At 41.0% G+C, this 13,081-nt stretch overlaps 1 protein-coding gene across 1 annotated transcript in view; it reads left to right on the top strand.

The window, feature by feature from the left end:
- The window catches only part of RPRD1A (regulation of nuclear pre-mRNA domain containing 1A), a 59,668-nt gene that overhangs the window by 17,728 nt on the left and 28,859 nt on the right, over positions 1 to 13,081 (top strand). The window contains exons 5-6 of the mRNA XM_032237257.1: positions 5,036 to 5,162; positions 5,259 to 5,434. Of these exons, the coding sequence (XP_032093148.1) occupies positions 5,036 to 5,162; positions 5,259 to 5,434 (303 nt within the window). The remainder of the gene's footprint in view (positions 1 to 5,035; positions 5,163 to 5,258; positions 5,435 to 13,081) is intronic.

Genomic DNA, 13,081 nt, shown 5'->3' with positions numbered 1-13,081 from the left:
GGTTGCCCTGCCCACATCACTCCACCCACGCCTTCACCTGCCTTCTGGAGGCCGGGGAGGCCAAAAATGGGCCCGGTTTTAGCTGGCAGACTGCTTCTGGAAGCCGGGGAATCTATAACTTGATGGCTGCCTTAGATCCATGGGCAGCCCTGGAGCCTGCAAGGAACCACCCCTCCGCCTCAGCCCTGCCCCTGGGAGTTCACCACCTCCTGTGTGGGCAAGGCTGAGGCGGAGGAGTGGTCCCTAGCTGTCTCTGGGGCTGCCCCTTGGATCTAAGACTGACTGTGTTCCAGCTGGATGACCGAAATCTAAGCGCAGCACCCACCATCAGCACCTCCATGGCCTGCTTGTCGCCCTGCCTTGCAGCCTGTGTGGCTTCCTGTCCATTAGAACCACCCCCACTCCACATGGGAAAGCTATAGCTGTGGTAAGCATGGCCACCAGAACAAGATGGGAATGAGAAGGAGGCAGGCAGGAAAGGAGGATGAGAAGGAGGGAAGGAAGGAGAAAGAAAGGGTTTTTTTGTGGGGAGGCAGCAAAAGCAGCATTCCTTGGCTGGGAAGGAGGCAAAAGAGAAAGGGAAAGTAAATCTCAGACCCTGCAAACCAAGCACAGTTCCTGCTGCTCACTGGGGAAAAAGGAAGGAAGAAAAAAGGCAGCCGAAAACTTAAATCCCTGGGGCTGACATTGGCTGGCTAGCATTTGATCTCTCCCACTCTAGCTTCCCTGCTCAATCACTAGCCTTCTTTAGTTCAGAAGCAGCCACGTGGGAGAGAAAGAGGCTAGGGAAGGGCGTTTCTCCCTGAGTTTTTAAAGTCGCAAGGTTTTTCTTTCTCCTTGCTTCACAGTGCAGCCCTCCAGCTCTGGGAGCGTCGTTTCTGGGCTGGGAGTTTTTTCATTTGGATTCGGAAGGAGGTAGGAGTAGAGGAGGCAATGACTGGGGCTTTAGATTAGTTTCCTCTGTGTGTAATTGCTAAGGTGAATATTTTGCTAAAGATCTTTCCCGCTTTGGCTTCCCTGCTCATTTGCTAGCCTTCTTTAGTTCAGAAGCAGCCACGTGGGAGAAAAGGAAGCCAGTGGAAGATTTTTTGTGGGGGTTTTTGTCTCATTGCCTATGTTCTGGGACCTACATTGCTTAGCTGTTTAATTACCAGAGTAAGCCTGTTTAACTTAAACGCTTTTCTTCTCTTTGTCTGTCACCTCTCCAATTCTAAATAAAACTTAAAGAGAGGGCTGAAAGCACTATGAAATGGTATATAAATCTAAGGGCTTTGCTAAGTGCTAACTTGAGGAGGACCTGTTGTTTGTTATCAGGGAGTCACCTTCTGGTCAGTCTCCTGATTTGGCCTCTTTTAGATTTAATCAGCATTAAGGTATTGCCTGTAACATTTCCTTTATATATAACATTTACCTTTCAAAGCAGATTGGTGTATGTGAGAGAGATCAAATCAGTGGTGTTTGTTTTTGCCTACAGACATTCTCAATGGGGCTTATATAATTTGAAATCTGTTCATTTAAATAAAGTAAGAAATGCAGATTAATATTGCTGGAAGTAGTAACAAAAGGTCATTCCATGAGTTAAATGCACCAGAAACCAATTTACAATACATAAGATAAAGGTATATGGTGCATTCAGAGAAATACAATGCTAATGGATTTTCTCTTTCCCAAATCTTGTGGTTTTTAGTTACAGTGTTAATTGGTGCAGTTTGTCAGTCTGGTTTATTGTCTGGTCTTCTGAAACATATGATCAGGAGTTATTTTGAAGGAAATCCTATTTGTTTGGGTTTTTTGTTTGTTTGTTTTTTAAAGGCCTATTTTAAGGAACCTAAAGCTGCTATTGTAATGAAGTTAGGCAAGTGGCAAGAAAGTTTGCGCTCTTTTTCCCTTGGGAAGGGGGGGTCTTATTAAATAAATAGATACCTTGGGTTGAGCAAGTACAACTTAGGAAGGACAAAGGCAAAATGGACTGCTAAATTGGCCATGATCACCCAGTCACATGACGACCTAGCCACACTCACCCTGGTCATTAGGCAGATCCAACTATTGTCTCCCCTCCAAAAAAAAACAGTCTGAGAGACCGTGAATTGGCCCCCTGTTTAAAAAGTTTGAGAACCTCTGGCTTAGAGTCTTGAGTCAACTGCTTACAAATTATCTAAGCAGTCAAAAATTGCCAAATTGATTTGGCCTAAAAATCTGACATATATTAAGTTAAATTTTTAAAAATACTTTTTAATTTTTTTAAAAAATAATGTTTTTAATGGTTTCCAAATACTGTGCAAGGAATAATGAAATCTAAGATTTAGAGTATATTTGTTTGAAATATATAATGGGGGGGACGTATCTTGCAATTTAAATTTATGTCTGTGAGACATCATTGCTGCAGTGATGCAATTTTTAAAAGATTTATAACCTTTTAATTCATTTTCTATTTGGTGTTGGGTTGTTTTTTTAAATTAATTGCTAATGTAAATACTGAAGCAAATGCTGTTCTTTGTAAATTTAAAATGATAGAGAGTGGGTTGTAGCATGACCTTTGTGTGATTGATACTGTAGGCAAATCTGCCTTTTTAAGTTTGAAGTTATCCTGAAAGTATAGTTTAGGCCAATACTGGAATGTACTGTATTATTAGTTACAAGAATTCAGAGCAATTTTTTTCAAATTGCCTTCCGCCTATATTAAGAATTTAATTGTGTTCAGAATCTTTTAAACCGCATATGAAACAGAAATCAAGTAAAAGCAGAGGCTTTGTCAACTGCCCTTCTTTTCTCCAAATCATAGGACTCAGATAATAAATTAAGTCCAGATATTCACTATGATAGTTTAATGTGGGTGTGTATCAGTGTTCCCTCTAAGGTGCGCGCCTGTGCGGCCGCATACATAATATGGAAACACCGCGCAGCAGTTTCCAAGTGCCGCGCATGATTTTCAATGTTACACTTCCTGTTAGATGAGAGGCCACTCTCCGCTCCCGGCGCTAACTTTTGCGCTCCTGGGCTTTCTTTGCATAATGGTTGGAGTCCCTGCCGATTCTGCTCCAAACTGCGGAACATCCAGGCTGATTTATTTCACAGAAGTTATACCTCTCCACTCTCGGGGCGGAAGCAGGGAAAGCTTTGCTCTGTGGTTGGTTGTGCAGCCAGACTTAGGCGGCGGGGAGAGAAAGCGGGCGTCTTCCGCCCTCTCTTGCTCACACTTGCCGGTTCCTAGGACAATCTAGAGCCAGCAGGGAATGAGCGACGGCTGTTGGCTCCCATTCGGATTGGATTGCGCCCACCCCCTCCTGGCAGAGGCTTCACTTGACTGAAGTGGGGAAGCTAATTAACCGGCCGCTTTGGGGGGTTCCAGCTGGCTTTCGGGGCACAGTGGTATGGGGTACCGGGCAGAGAAGGCGCCCCTTTTCCTGTTCCTCTTGGTGTTGGCGGGTGAATCTTGGGGAGGGAGGAGGAAAAGTGGCTGCAGAAAGGGATAATGAACTGAGGCGGACAGGGAGATTTTAGTGGGTGTGAGATCGTGCTTTTTGCAAGATGGAGGGTGACGGTCTGGAGCCCTCAATAAAGTAGTAAACAATAAACACCCCCTGCCCTCTCCCTCTTTAGCAATGAATTAAAAACATTTATCTTGAGTTTTCACATTTCAGTAAAACAGTAAAAAAATGGGTATTTCCAACGGCTCCTTTAAGAGGTGCATGTAATTATTGTGAACTTTCCAGTTGAAAGATTTTTAGGAGAGGGGGAGGGAATGTTATCTTTTTTGTTCCTGCTGTGTTTTGGGGAATGTCTCCCCCAGTATGGAATACTCAGTTTTTGCGCACAACATGCAAAATACTAATTACTATTAATTACTTAAATGTCTTTAAAAAGCATAATCACTTACCCTATTTATTTGCCAAATGCAAATAGTTGCAAGATATACTGAGTGTCAAGAAAAATATTGAAATTAGGAGATACAAGCAACAATAATAGCTTTAGAATAATTGGTCATCCTCTGCTAAACCTAGCAGATATAAATATGAACTGTTATTCATAAATACTAGGAAAGTGTCCTTTCATGAAAAATTACTTTTTCAGTTAACTCTGCCTGGCATTAGTTGGGGGAACAGAAATATTAGTTGGCCAATTCTTAAAGAGAGCACCACAAAGAACTTAAAAGATTTTTAAGAGAGCTGGGTTTTTCATTTATATTATATGTATGAACAGAATTAACACAAATTGCAGATACCAATCAAAAATAAAGAAAAAAAAGGATGAAATAATGCTCATTTTTAAAAACTCAATGAAAATAAAAACAATATACCAAGAAGGTGGCATACTGGTTGTGATTTGATCTCTTCGGGGGATCCCGGGGATCCCCTATACAAGTATTTTAATATTGCAGACTTGCAGTATTATAAGTCATACTGATATTATAGAACACTTTAATTAAGCGGGTCCCTTGAATAAACATAACTTTGAGTTTCAAATAACACTGATTGCGTTGTTGTCTTAAGTGACATCTGTGAAAAAAATTCAGGTGCTCAGGCATGAAAATGTACTGCTCAAACACTATACTTTTCCGCTCACACTGAAAAAAAATTAAAGGGAACATTGGTGTGTATATGTGCTAGAAGATACATTGATCTACATTCTCTAGAGTTCTGTTGCCAAAACTATATTACACATTGTCAGAAAGGGCAACAGTAATAGATCCCAAGCTTAGTTCAGGTACAGAAAGTTTAAGGGGAAAAAAACCCTTGGAAAATTTATAATTAACTGAAAAGTCAGTTTTTATGTATTTTTAAAAAGCACCACAGATACAGAAACCACAATGGCAGTGGATTGGTGAAAATCCTAGATTGGTAAAAGAAACTGGGATAGAGTGAGAATGTAATGAAATATCCTAGCAAAACATAGTTGGTTGGTATTCTGAATAGGAATACTCTAGTTCAATTCTCAGTTGAATTAAGAATAACATTGTTGCAATTTTTCTCAGCTCCAGTATTATTTTGTAATATGATAATATCTGATAATTTTCAAACTTACACTTTTTTTCTAGACAATGGATCTGATAAGATCATTACAAGAATTGGAAAATGCAGCCTCTGGAGATGCAGCAGTTCATCAGAGGATAGCCTCAATACCTCTAGAAGTTCAAGATGCAACTTTGCTTAACAGAATCACAGGTTAGGCAAATTATAGTATAATTATAGTGTCAGAATATTAGACTTAATTGGATAATTTGTATTTGAATTTTAAGTACATGTTTGCTTATTTTGCAGACAAAGAATCAGGAGAACAGCTTTCCAAGATGGTAGATGATGCATGTATGTTGCTGGCGGATTACAATGGCAGGTTGGCAGCTGAAATTGATGATAGAAAACAACTAAATCGGATGTTGTCAGATTTTTTACGATGCCAAAAAGAAATCCTGTCAGAGAAAGAACAAACATTGGAAGTGCGTCATTTGTTGTGGTAGTTCTTTTCCTCAACTTTTCTTTCCTACTTAACATTCTTTACTATATTTGCTTTTTTCCATAGGGTGTGTTTAAGATACTTTTTAAAGATACTTAAGCTGTCTCATAATAGGTGGTTTTCATTCTTTTAACATATTAAAGAGTAAAGTGTTTACATTTAATGAGAGAGAAGCTTTTGTTTTATTTTGTTATCAAATATTTTTGGGGACTTAATATAAAGTTTGACAGTAACAGATCTCTTTCTTTCTAATATTGATGTAATGTTTTAATCTGTTGGAAACTCTCAGTGCAGAGAAGGGTTTTATGACTTATCACTGCTACTTCCATTGATAATTGTAGTATTCTTATGTTTCCTTTGGCGATTTATGGTTGTGTTTTTATTTTTTTAAAACCACAAAAATATTATATTTCACCATTTTTTGTGAGGTGAAATTTAATGCTAGATTATCTGCATGCTTTGTAGAAGTCCAAGTTGGGGTTTTTTTTAAGCTTCAAGTGTTTAAAATTGGATTTTTTAAAAACAAATGTATAAAAGTCATACTTATTAACTTCAAAATTCTACCTAGAAAAAAGCTATTAAGACCACAATAGGGACCAGAAAATTCAATCGGTATGTCATAAAATGAGGAATCACAATACTGCCCCTGATCTTGAAATCTTTTGCTGTGGTCAGCAAATCACCTTGGTTGTTAAGTGAGATATCATGTGACCATAACTTGTAACCTTTTCTGCAGCCAGCCTGTTGCAAATGGCAATTATATAATGCCACAAGACACTGCAACAGTCATAAACAAATGGTGGTTGCCATCACCTAAATCACGATCAAGTGACTCTGGTGACATTGTGACAGTGATAAGTGCAAGGATTTATCATAGATCATTTTTTTCAGCACTATCGTAATTTCAAAAGATTATAAAATGAATTGTCATAAGTCAACTACTTAAAGAGCTTTAGATGATAGTTATTGAGCAAGCATTATCTATGGTAAATATTCTGGTAGCTTTAAGTTTGAATAAACATTTATTGAATGCCATCAATTTATTCACTTTTCCCCCTCAGATAACTGGAACACTGATGATTCCGATAGACCTATTCATTAAAATTGACAACTTTAAAACTGATTTAAGAATTTTAAATTCAGAATCTACACCAATAGTTTTTCATATTTGTACCTTAAACTTGTATAATTTTCCAGTCACTAGCATATAACAAAAGCCTAATGTTATTATCCTTCTATCCTCCATGAAGGTGGATAATGTCTGACAGTTTTGATAGTGACATGTCTTTAATACATATCCAGCTTCTATTTCAGGTGAGGAACATGGATATTATCTTCTTATGGTGACATCTTCCGTTAGTAATGCATCCTGCTAAAAATAAAATTCAGAATCAAAATCCTGTTTTGTGTCCTCTTTCTAAAAATGAAACTTTCTTAATACCTGTTCAGTATGTTTGACAAATCAGTCTTGCTTAAATTGAAATAAGCGGTATATCACTCATTTTCATCCAAAAATGTGTTAAATGAAAATTATTAAAATTAATTTATATACAATTGAGCTCATCAATTTAATATTGTCTATTGAGGTTATTAGAAAATCACAGTAAACATGCCTCTGCATGCAATATTAAGTTGAATAACAGCAGAACTATGTTGAGATATAGGTGGAGAACTAGGTTTGTGTATGTACTGTATATGAATAATATATGAGAAATGGAAACTCCCTCTGTTAATAGGGTTGATTAATCTTTCCTTCCTCTTTTTCCCTCTCTTTCTGCCCACTGAGCTACAGAGAAGTATGAATTGCTATTGAAATTTTAAGAATGAAAGGATAGTCAATATTCTGTTTTTCTAGGGAACAGATGTGATATAAAGGTTAAAAACTCCCCCTTGTCAGTTTGTAACATCTGTTGTTTAGAGCGTGTGTACAACTATGTCCTAAGAGCTGTATGTGGCCCTTGAAAACCTGAGATCCCCTACATATCATTTAAAATATATAACAAGATATAATTTTAATTGAGTAGCATGGAAAGATTATTAAATACGTGGAGATTTCTCAGTTAAATATTTTTTTTGTCTTGGATGTTGCCAGAGTAGAAATGTGATCTCAACATGCCACTTGAAGTCCAAATGTTATAATTGACATGAGAAATAAATGTTCTATTTCTTGTTTAATAGAATCAAAAAATGGTAGATTAAGCAAAGAAATAATTGTATGAAAAAGTAAAAGATGAGAGAAAACATCTCTTCATGCTGAAAAAAATATAATTCAAAATTGTGAACTCTTTTACATTTCCAATATTCCTGCATAAATATGACCTAAATTGTCATCACACAAGCCCTTAAAACTTGATAAAGAGAACCCAGTTAAACAAATGAGTGAAAATCTTTTTTATTAAGGAAATCCATCTATAGCTAGATATTTATATTTGGCAAAAGTATGTGAACCATTGCTTTCAGTAACTAGTGCCCCACAGGATTTGATTATTTTTTTGATTCAAACATTTGACTCTTTTTCTCTTTAATTGATAATTCTAGAGATTCACATACATTTAACATCACAAATAGGTAACTTGGATAATTTTCCTCAATAAACAAATATGTATAATGTTTTAATGTTTAATTGGGTTCTCTTTGGTTGTGTGGACTTGTATGGAAAATAGATCACATTTTAATTCATATTTATGCAGATATATTAAAAGTCTAAAAACTTATTTTTAACTGATTGCGATTATCTAACTGTAACTTGTATTTATTGATTTGTCAGTTCAACCAAAGAAAAAACTGATTAATTTAAACTGGGTATATAAATGTGCGCGTATAAATGCATTTCTTTAGGAATATTCTAAATATTTGTCAATGTTGCGATTTCTTTGCACACTCCAGTGTAAAATTACATGTTAGAGATACAGTAGTCCATCTAAAACAATTAAAATTTGTAAATATTTTCTTATAACACTTTAGTATTTGACAATAAAATAGTATGCCTCTTATAAACATGACTGCCTAAGCAGGAACCTCAAGGAGAGAATGAAACTGGAGAGAGCATTTTAGACATTACATTATCAGATTAGTAGACTCTGTTTAGGCCCAAACATACTATTGTGCTATTAGCATGAAATCAACTCTCTTGTTGCAGATAGTCCTCATTTAATAACTATAATTGAGTTTGGCAAATCTAGTACCAAGTGACATGATAAGACATCATGTGACCCAATAGATTTATAATCTGCTATTGTCATTAAATGAGGTATTGTAACCATAACATGCAATTTTACTGCCAGCTTCTCCATTGACTACTTGTTGGAAGCTGGCTTTGAAGCATGTAGATGGCAATCAAATGAACTTAGGATGCTGCAACAGTCAAAAAATATGGTTGTGTGAGAAACAATTATACTTTTTCAGTGCTGTCATAACTTTGAATGGTTACTGAACATTAGTTGTTCAGGGAGGATTACCCATATTTTCAGAATAGTATGTTCTGAAAGGCATTGTTTTTGTTTTTATTTCCTGTTTTTGTTGTGTTTACTCTGATCTGTAAAACATAATGTCTTGAAATGCTTCATTATGGTTTTGCATTTGGGCATAGTTATCATGATTTTTTAAAACATATTTAAGCTTGATATATCTTGATGTAGAACTTATTCAGGTCTAGTTAGAATTTAGAATATAGAATAATGGGGATGGAAGGGACCTTACAATCCTTCTAGTCCAATTTCCTGCACAGGCAGTCAACCCTATACCATTCCACACAAATGGCTATCCAGTCTCTTGAAAACCTCCAGTGATGGAGCATCCACAACTTCCAGAGGTAAGCTATTCCATTGATTAGGTGTTCCCATTGTCAGAAAAATTCTTAATTGTAGGTTGGATCTCTCTTTATCTTCCACCTGTTATTTATCCTTCCTTCAAATGCTTTGGAGAATAGGCTGGCCTCTTTGTGACACCACTTCAAATACTGGAAGACCATTATCATATTATCTCTAATCCTTCTCTTCATTAGACTACTATATACCCAATTCTCTCAATTGTTCATATTGTTTAGCCTCCAAACCCTTTATCATCTTTGTTGCTCTTCTCTGGGCACAAGCATCAATCTCGATTGCGTCACATGATGTATCATAACATTTTCCATGGCACTGCTCAGGAGAGTCCATGCAAGGATTAAATACAGCCAAACTGCCCAGAATTGAATTGAAACTTTAAGCCACGCCTCTGGTGCTGATTATGCTCAGTTTTTTTCAATTCAGCTAGCCCAGTGGACGCGCTTAAAGTTTCTCTTCAATTCTATCTCTTGCTTGGACTCTCTTTGTCTGTAAGTAGTTTATATTTAATTATATTGGAGCAGGCTTGGAGAGCAATAAAAATAAAGGTTTCCAAATTGTTTGAATTTGGCCATTCTCTCCCTTTCGGTCCTCTCGGTGTCCTGGATACCTTAGGCACTGCGGGGACACAGGCAGCTGTTGGGGGGACGCGTGGGTCGGAGTGCTAACGCCAGCATTGCTGCAGCAACCCTGCTGCAGCCGGATTCCCCGCGGAGAGCTCCGTGGGCCGTCATCCGTGCTTGTTGAAGCCAGCGTTCGGCACGGTTTCTCTGAGCACTAATTGATTCAACCGGCTAGTTAATGCGCAGGCGCGGTGAGCAAAGGGCCGCCCACCATTTCCCCCCCCCTGTTCTGCCGGTTTTGCTTTCGACTCCTCGCACATGCTGCAGCTGCCTGAAGCCTGACTCATCGCAGGAGCCGCTTGGAACTATTGTTGTCCGGCCTGGCTGGCAATTTATCTCCAAAGCACCTCATTAGCAGTGGCAGAGCTTTGAAGCCCCCCTGGGTCACAATTGTTATTCCTGCGGGCGTTTGGAGCTGTGATTGCTCATGCTTAACTCTCAAATTGCCTTTCATCCTTCGCCTTCTGTGTCTCCAGTGAGCACTCTGGTCGATGGTGGGTTGTTGAGAGGTGGTGAGTGGGAGTGCCCCTTATCTATTGGATTGAATTCAGGGTCATGGCAGATCAGATTCAAGAGGAGCCTTTCCAGTCAGGGGTCTCTTCCAAGGCTTTTTCTAGGTGGGCAGGCATGGCTGCCAGGGAGGCCATTAGGGGCTCCAAACCCTATTCCAGGCCTAGGCCTAAGCAGGGTCCAGGGCCTGACAAGGATGCCTTCCGCCACCAGAAGGCTCTTGAAAAACAATTTTCCAAAGCCCAACAGCAGACCCAATCCTCTCGACTGGTGTCTCCTGAGAAGCCCTCCTTGGAAGTTCCCCCTGCTCAAACCCATTCTAATTCAGACAGTGATGAGGAAGGCCAGGAATTTTCTCCCACGGCCTCCTTGGCCATGGGAGTTTCCCCGGGTGTGTCCTTGGTGGACCAGGCCGACCTGTTTGCTTGCCCTTCAGACTCAGAGGAGGGGCCAATTTTGGGGCCCTTGGCTCCGCAGGATCCGCTCTCCAGACCAGACCCCAGGGTGCGCCCTGTTGAAGATCGGGGACCCGATCTCAGCGGAAATGCAGGAGATTATTAACAGAACCATTTCTCAAGGTATTGAGGTAGGCATGCAGCAGAGGGGTAAACGCACTTGTAAGAGCCGACATCTACAAACCCCTGTGGCTCCCAGGGCGGCTTCGGTATCCCAAGAGCTTCAGTCTCCCCACTCTTCCATGGCTTCTGATGATTCAGAATGGGAGGAGGAGGGGGATCTCTTACCCAGGCAGGAGGCCGAGTTCTCGGGGGACGAAGGTGGTACCTCCGAAAAGCCTTTTTCTGTCCTATTTAAGCTAGCCAATTTCAAAACCATTTTGGATAAGGCTAAGATAGCAATCCATATGGGGTCCAAGCCCCCAGTTCAGGTGCCCATTGTGCCAGATGACCTTTCTGGGGATCTCTTTGAGGAGCGTGTCTCGGCCCAGGAAATTGTACCCATCCCCAAGATGTTTCTTAATATGGTTCAGAAGCAATGGGCGCAGCCTGCCACCATGGCTACCCCCAGTAGCAATGATAAGAACTTGTACGGTAGACACCAGTCTGGAGGACTTACTTAAGCTCCCCCACATCGATCCTCCTGTGGCGGCCCTTACCTCAACCTCCCACCTGATTTATTGGAAGGCCTCAAGGCGAAGGACAAGAAGTCTGAGACCACCTGTCATAAAATGCACCAGGCGGCCGCTTGGACAATTAAGACCTCAGCTTCAGCTTCATTTCTCTCCAGGGCTGCTCTTCTCTGGTTAAGGCAAGTGTTAACTAGGATTCCGGCCAGGGAGAGCAAGTTAAGGCAGGATATTAATAAGATCATGGTGGCCACGGAGTATACTGCCGATGCCATCCTGAGTGCGGCCAAGTTCGCTTTGTGGGCTCTGGCATCTAATGTTGTTACCAGGCGCCTCTTGTGGCTTCGACACTGGAACGTGGACATGCGCTCCAAGTGGAAACTGGTTGCTGCCGCCTTTAAAGGGGACAAGCTCTTCAGGGAGGTCCTTGACCCTGTCCTAGTAGAAAACAAGGACAAGAGAAAGGTGATGCCTTCTGTCTTTAAGAAGTCTGACAAGAAGGGCCCCTATTTCTACAGGAGGCAGCCTTTTTGGAATGCGGAGCCATCTACTAGCTCTGCCCCACCCCATCGTATGTACTCCCAGCAGGCGGACCGGTCCCAGGACCGACAGTACTACTACAAATGTCCTTTTCGGGGGGGGGGTGTCTGGCTCCCGTCCCTTCAGGAAATACAAATGACTATCTCAGCTCAGCTCCCATAGGGGGGCACCTCCACTTGTACAGCATCTAGTGGGAGCAGACCACATCAGATCAGTGGGTCCTGCAAACAATCAGACAAGGTCTCACTCTGGAATTCCTCTCCCTTCCCCCTCCCCCCGCTACTTGTTCCGTCCTGTTCCGTCGTGCCCTGTAAAGAGGGTTCTTATGGAACAGGAGATCAGGCATCTCAGGGAAATCAGAGCCATAGAGCGGTTCCTCCAGTCCAGGAAGGGACAGGGTTTTACTCAATCCTGTTCCTGGTTCCCAAAAGTTCAGGCGGGTGGAGGGGAATCTTGGATCTAAAAAGGCTAAATTATCACATCACTTACTTGAGGTTCAAGATGCAATCCCTGCAGTCCATTCTGGGATGCATCAGGCCGGGAGACATCTTGACCTCTATAGATCCCAAAGAGGCCTACCTCCATGTTCCTATTTGCAAAGCCCACCGTCGTTATCTCAGGTTTGCTTACGCTGGCTGCCATTACCAGTATTGGGCCCTACCGTTCGATCTCTCCTCAGTGCCAAAGACATTTACAAAGATACGGCTGTGGCGGCCTTCCTCAGATCCCATCCAATTCGACTGCACTGCTACCTGGACGATGTCCTCATTCAATTGTCATCGGCCCAATAGGCACTTCTGGACCTGGAACACACCATCCAAGTGCTTCAAGCTCACGGGTTTTCCATGGAAAAGAGTCATCTGCGGCTGATGACCAGGCTACAACATCTGGGTGCAGTCATCAACACCGTCTGCTGCCAGGTCTTCCTGTCGCTGGAGCATGTGGCGAGCCTCAGGGAGAAGGTTGCACAGGTGCAGCTGCTTCCACAGGCCAAGGCCGTGCAGCTTTCGCAGCTCCTCGGCAAGATGATTTCGTGCCTGTCCATTGTC

This window comes from Thamnophis elegans, chromosome Z (assembly GCF_009769535.1).
Source record: "Thamnophis elegans isolate rThaEle1 chromosome Z, rThaEle1.pri, whole genome shotgun sequence".
Lineage (NCBI taxonomy): Eukaryota > Metazoa > Chordata > Lepidosauria > Squamata > Colubridae > Thamnophis > Thamnophis elegans.
The sequence above is the reverse complement of the archived record's forward strand: the minus strand, read 5'-3'. Positions and strand labels throughout refer to the sequence as shown.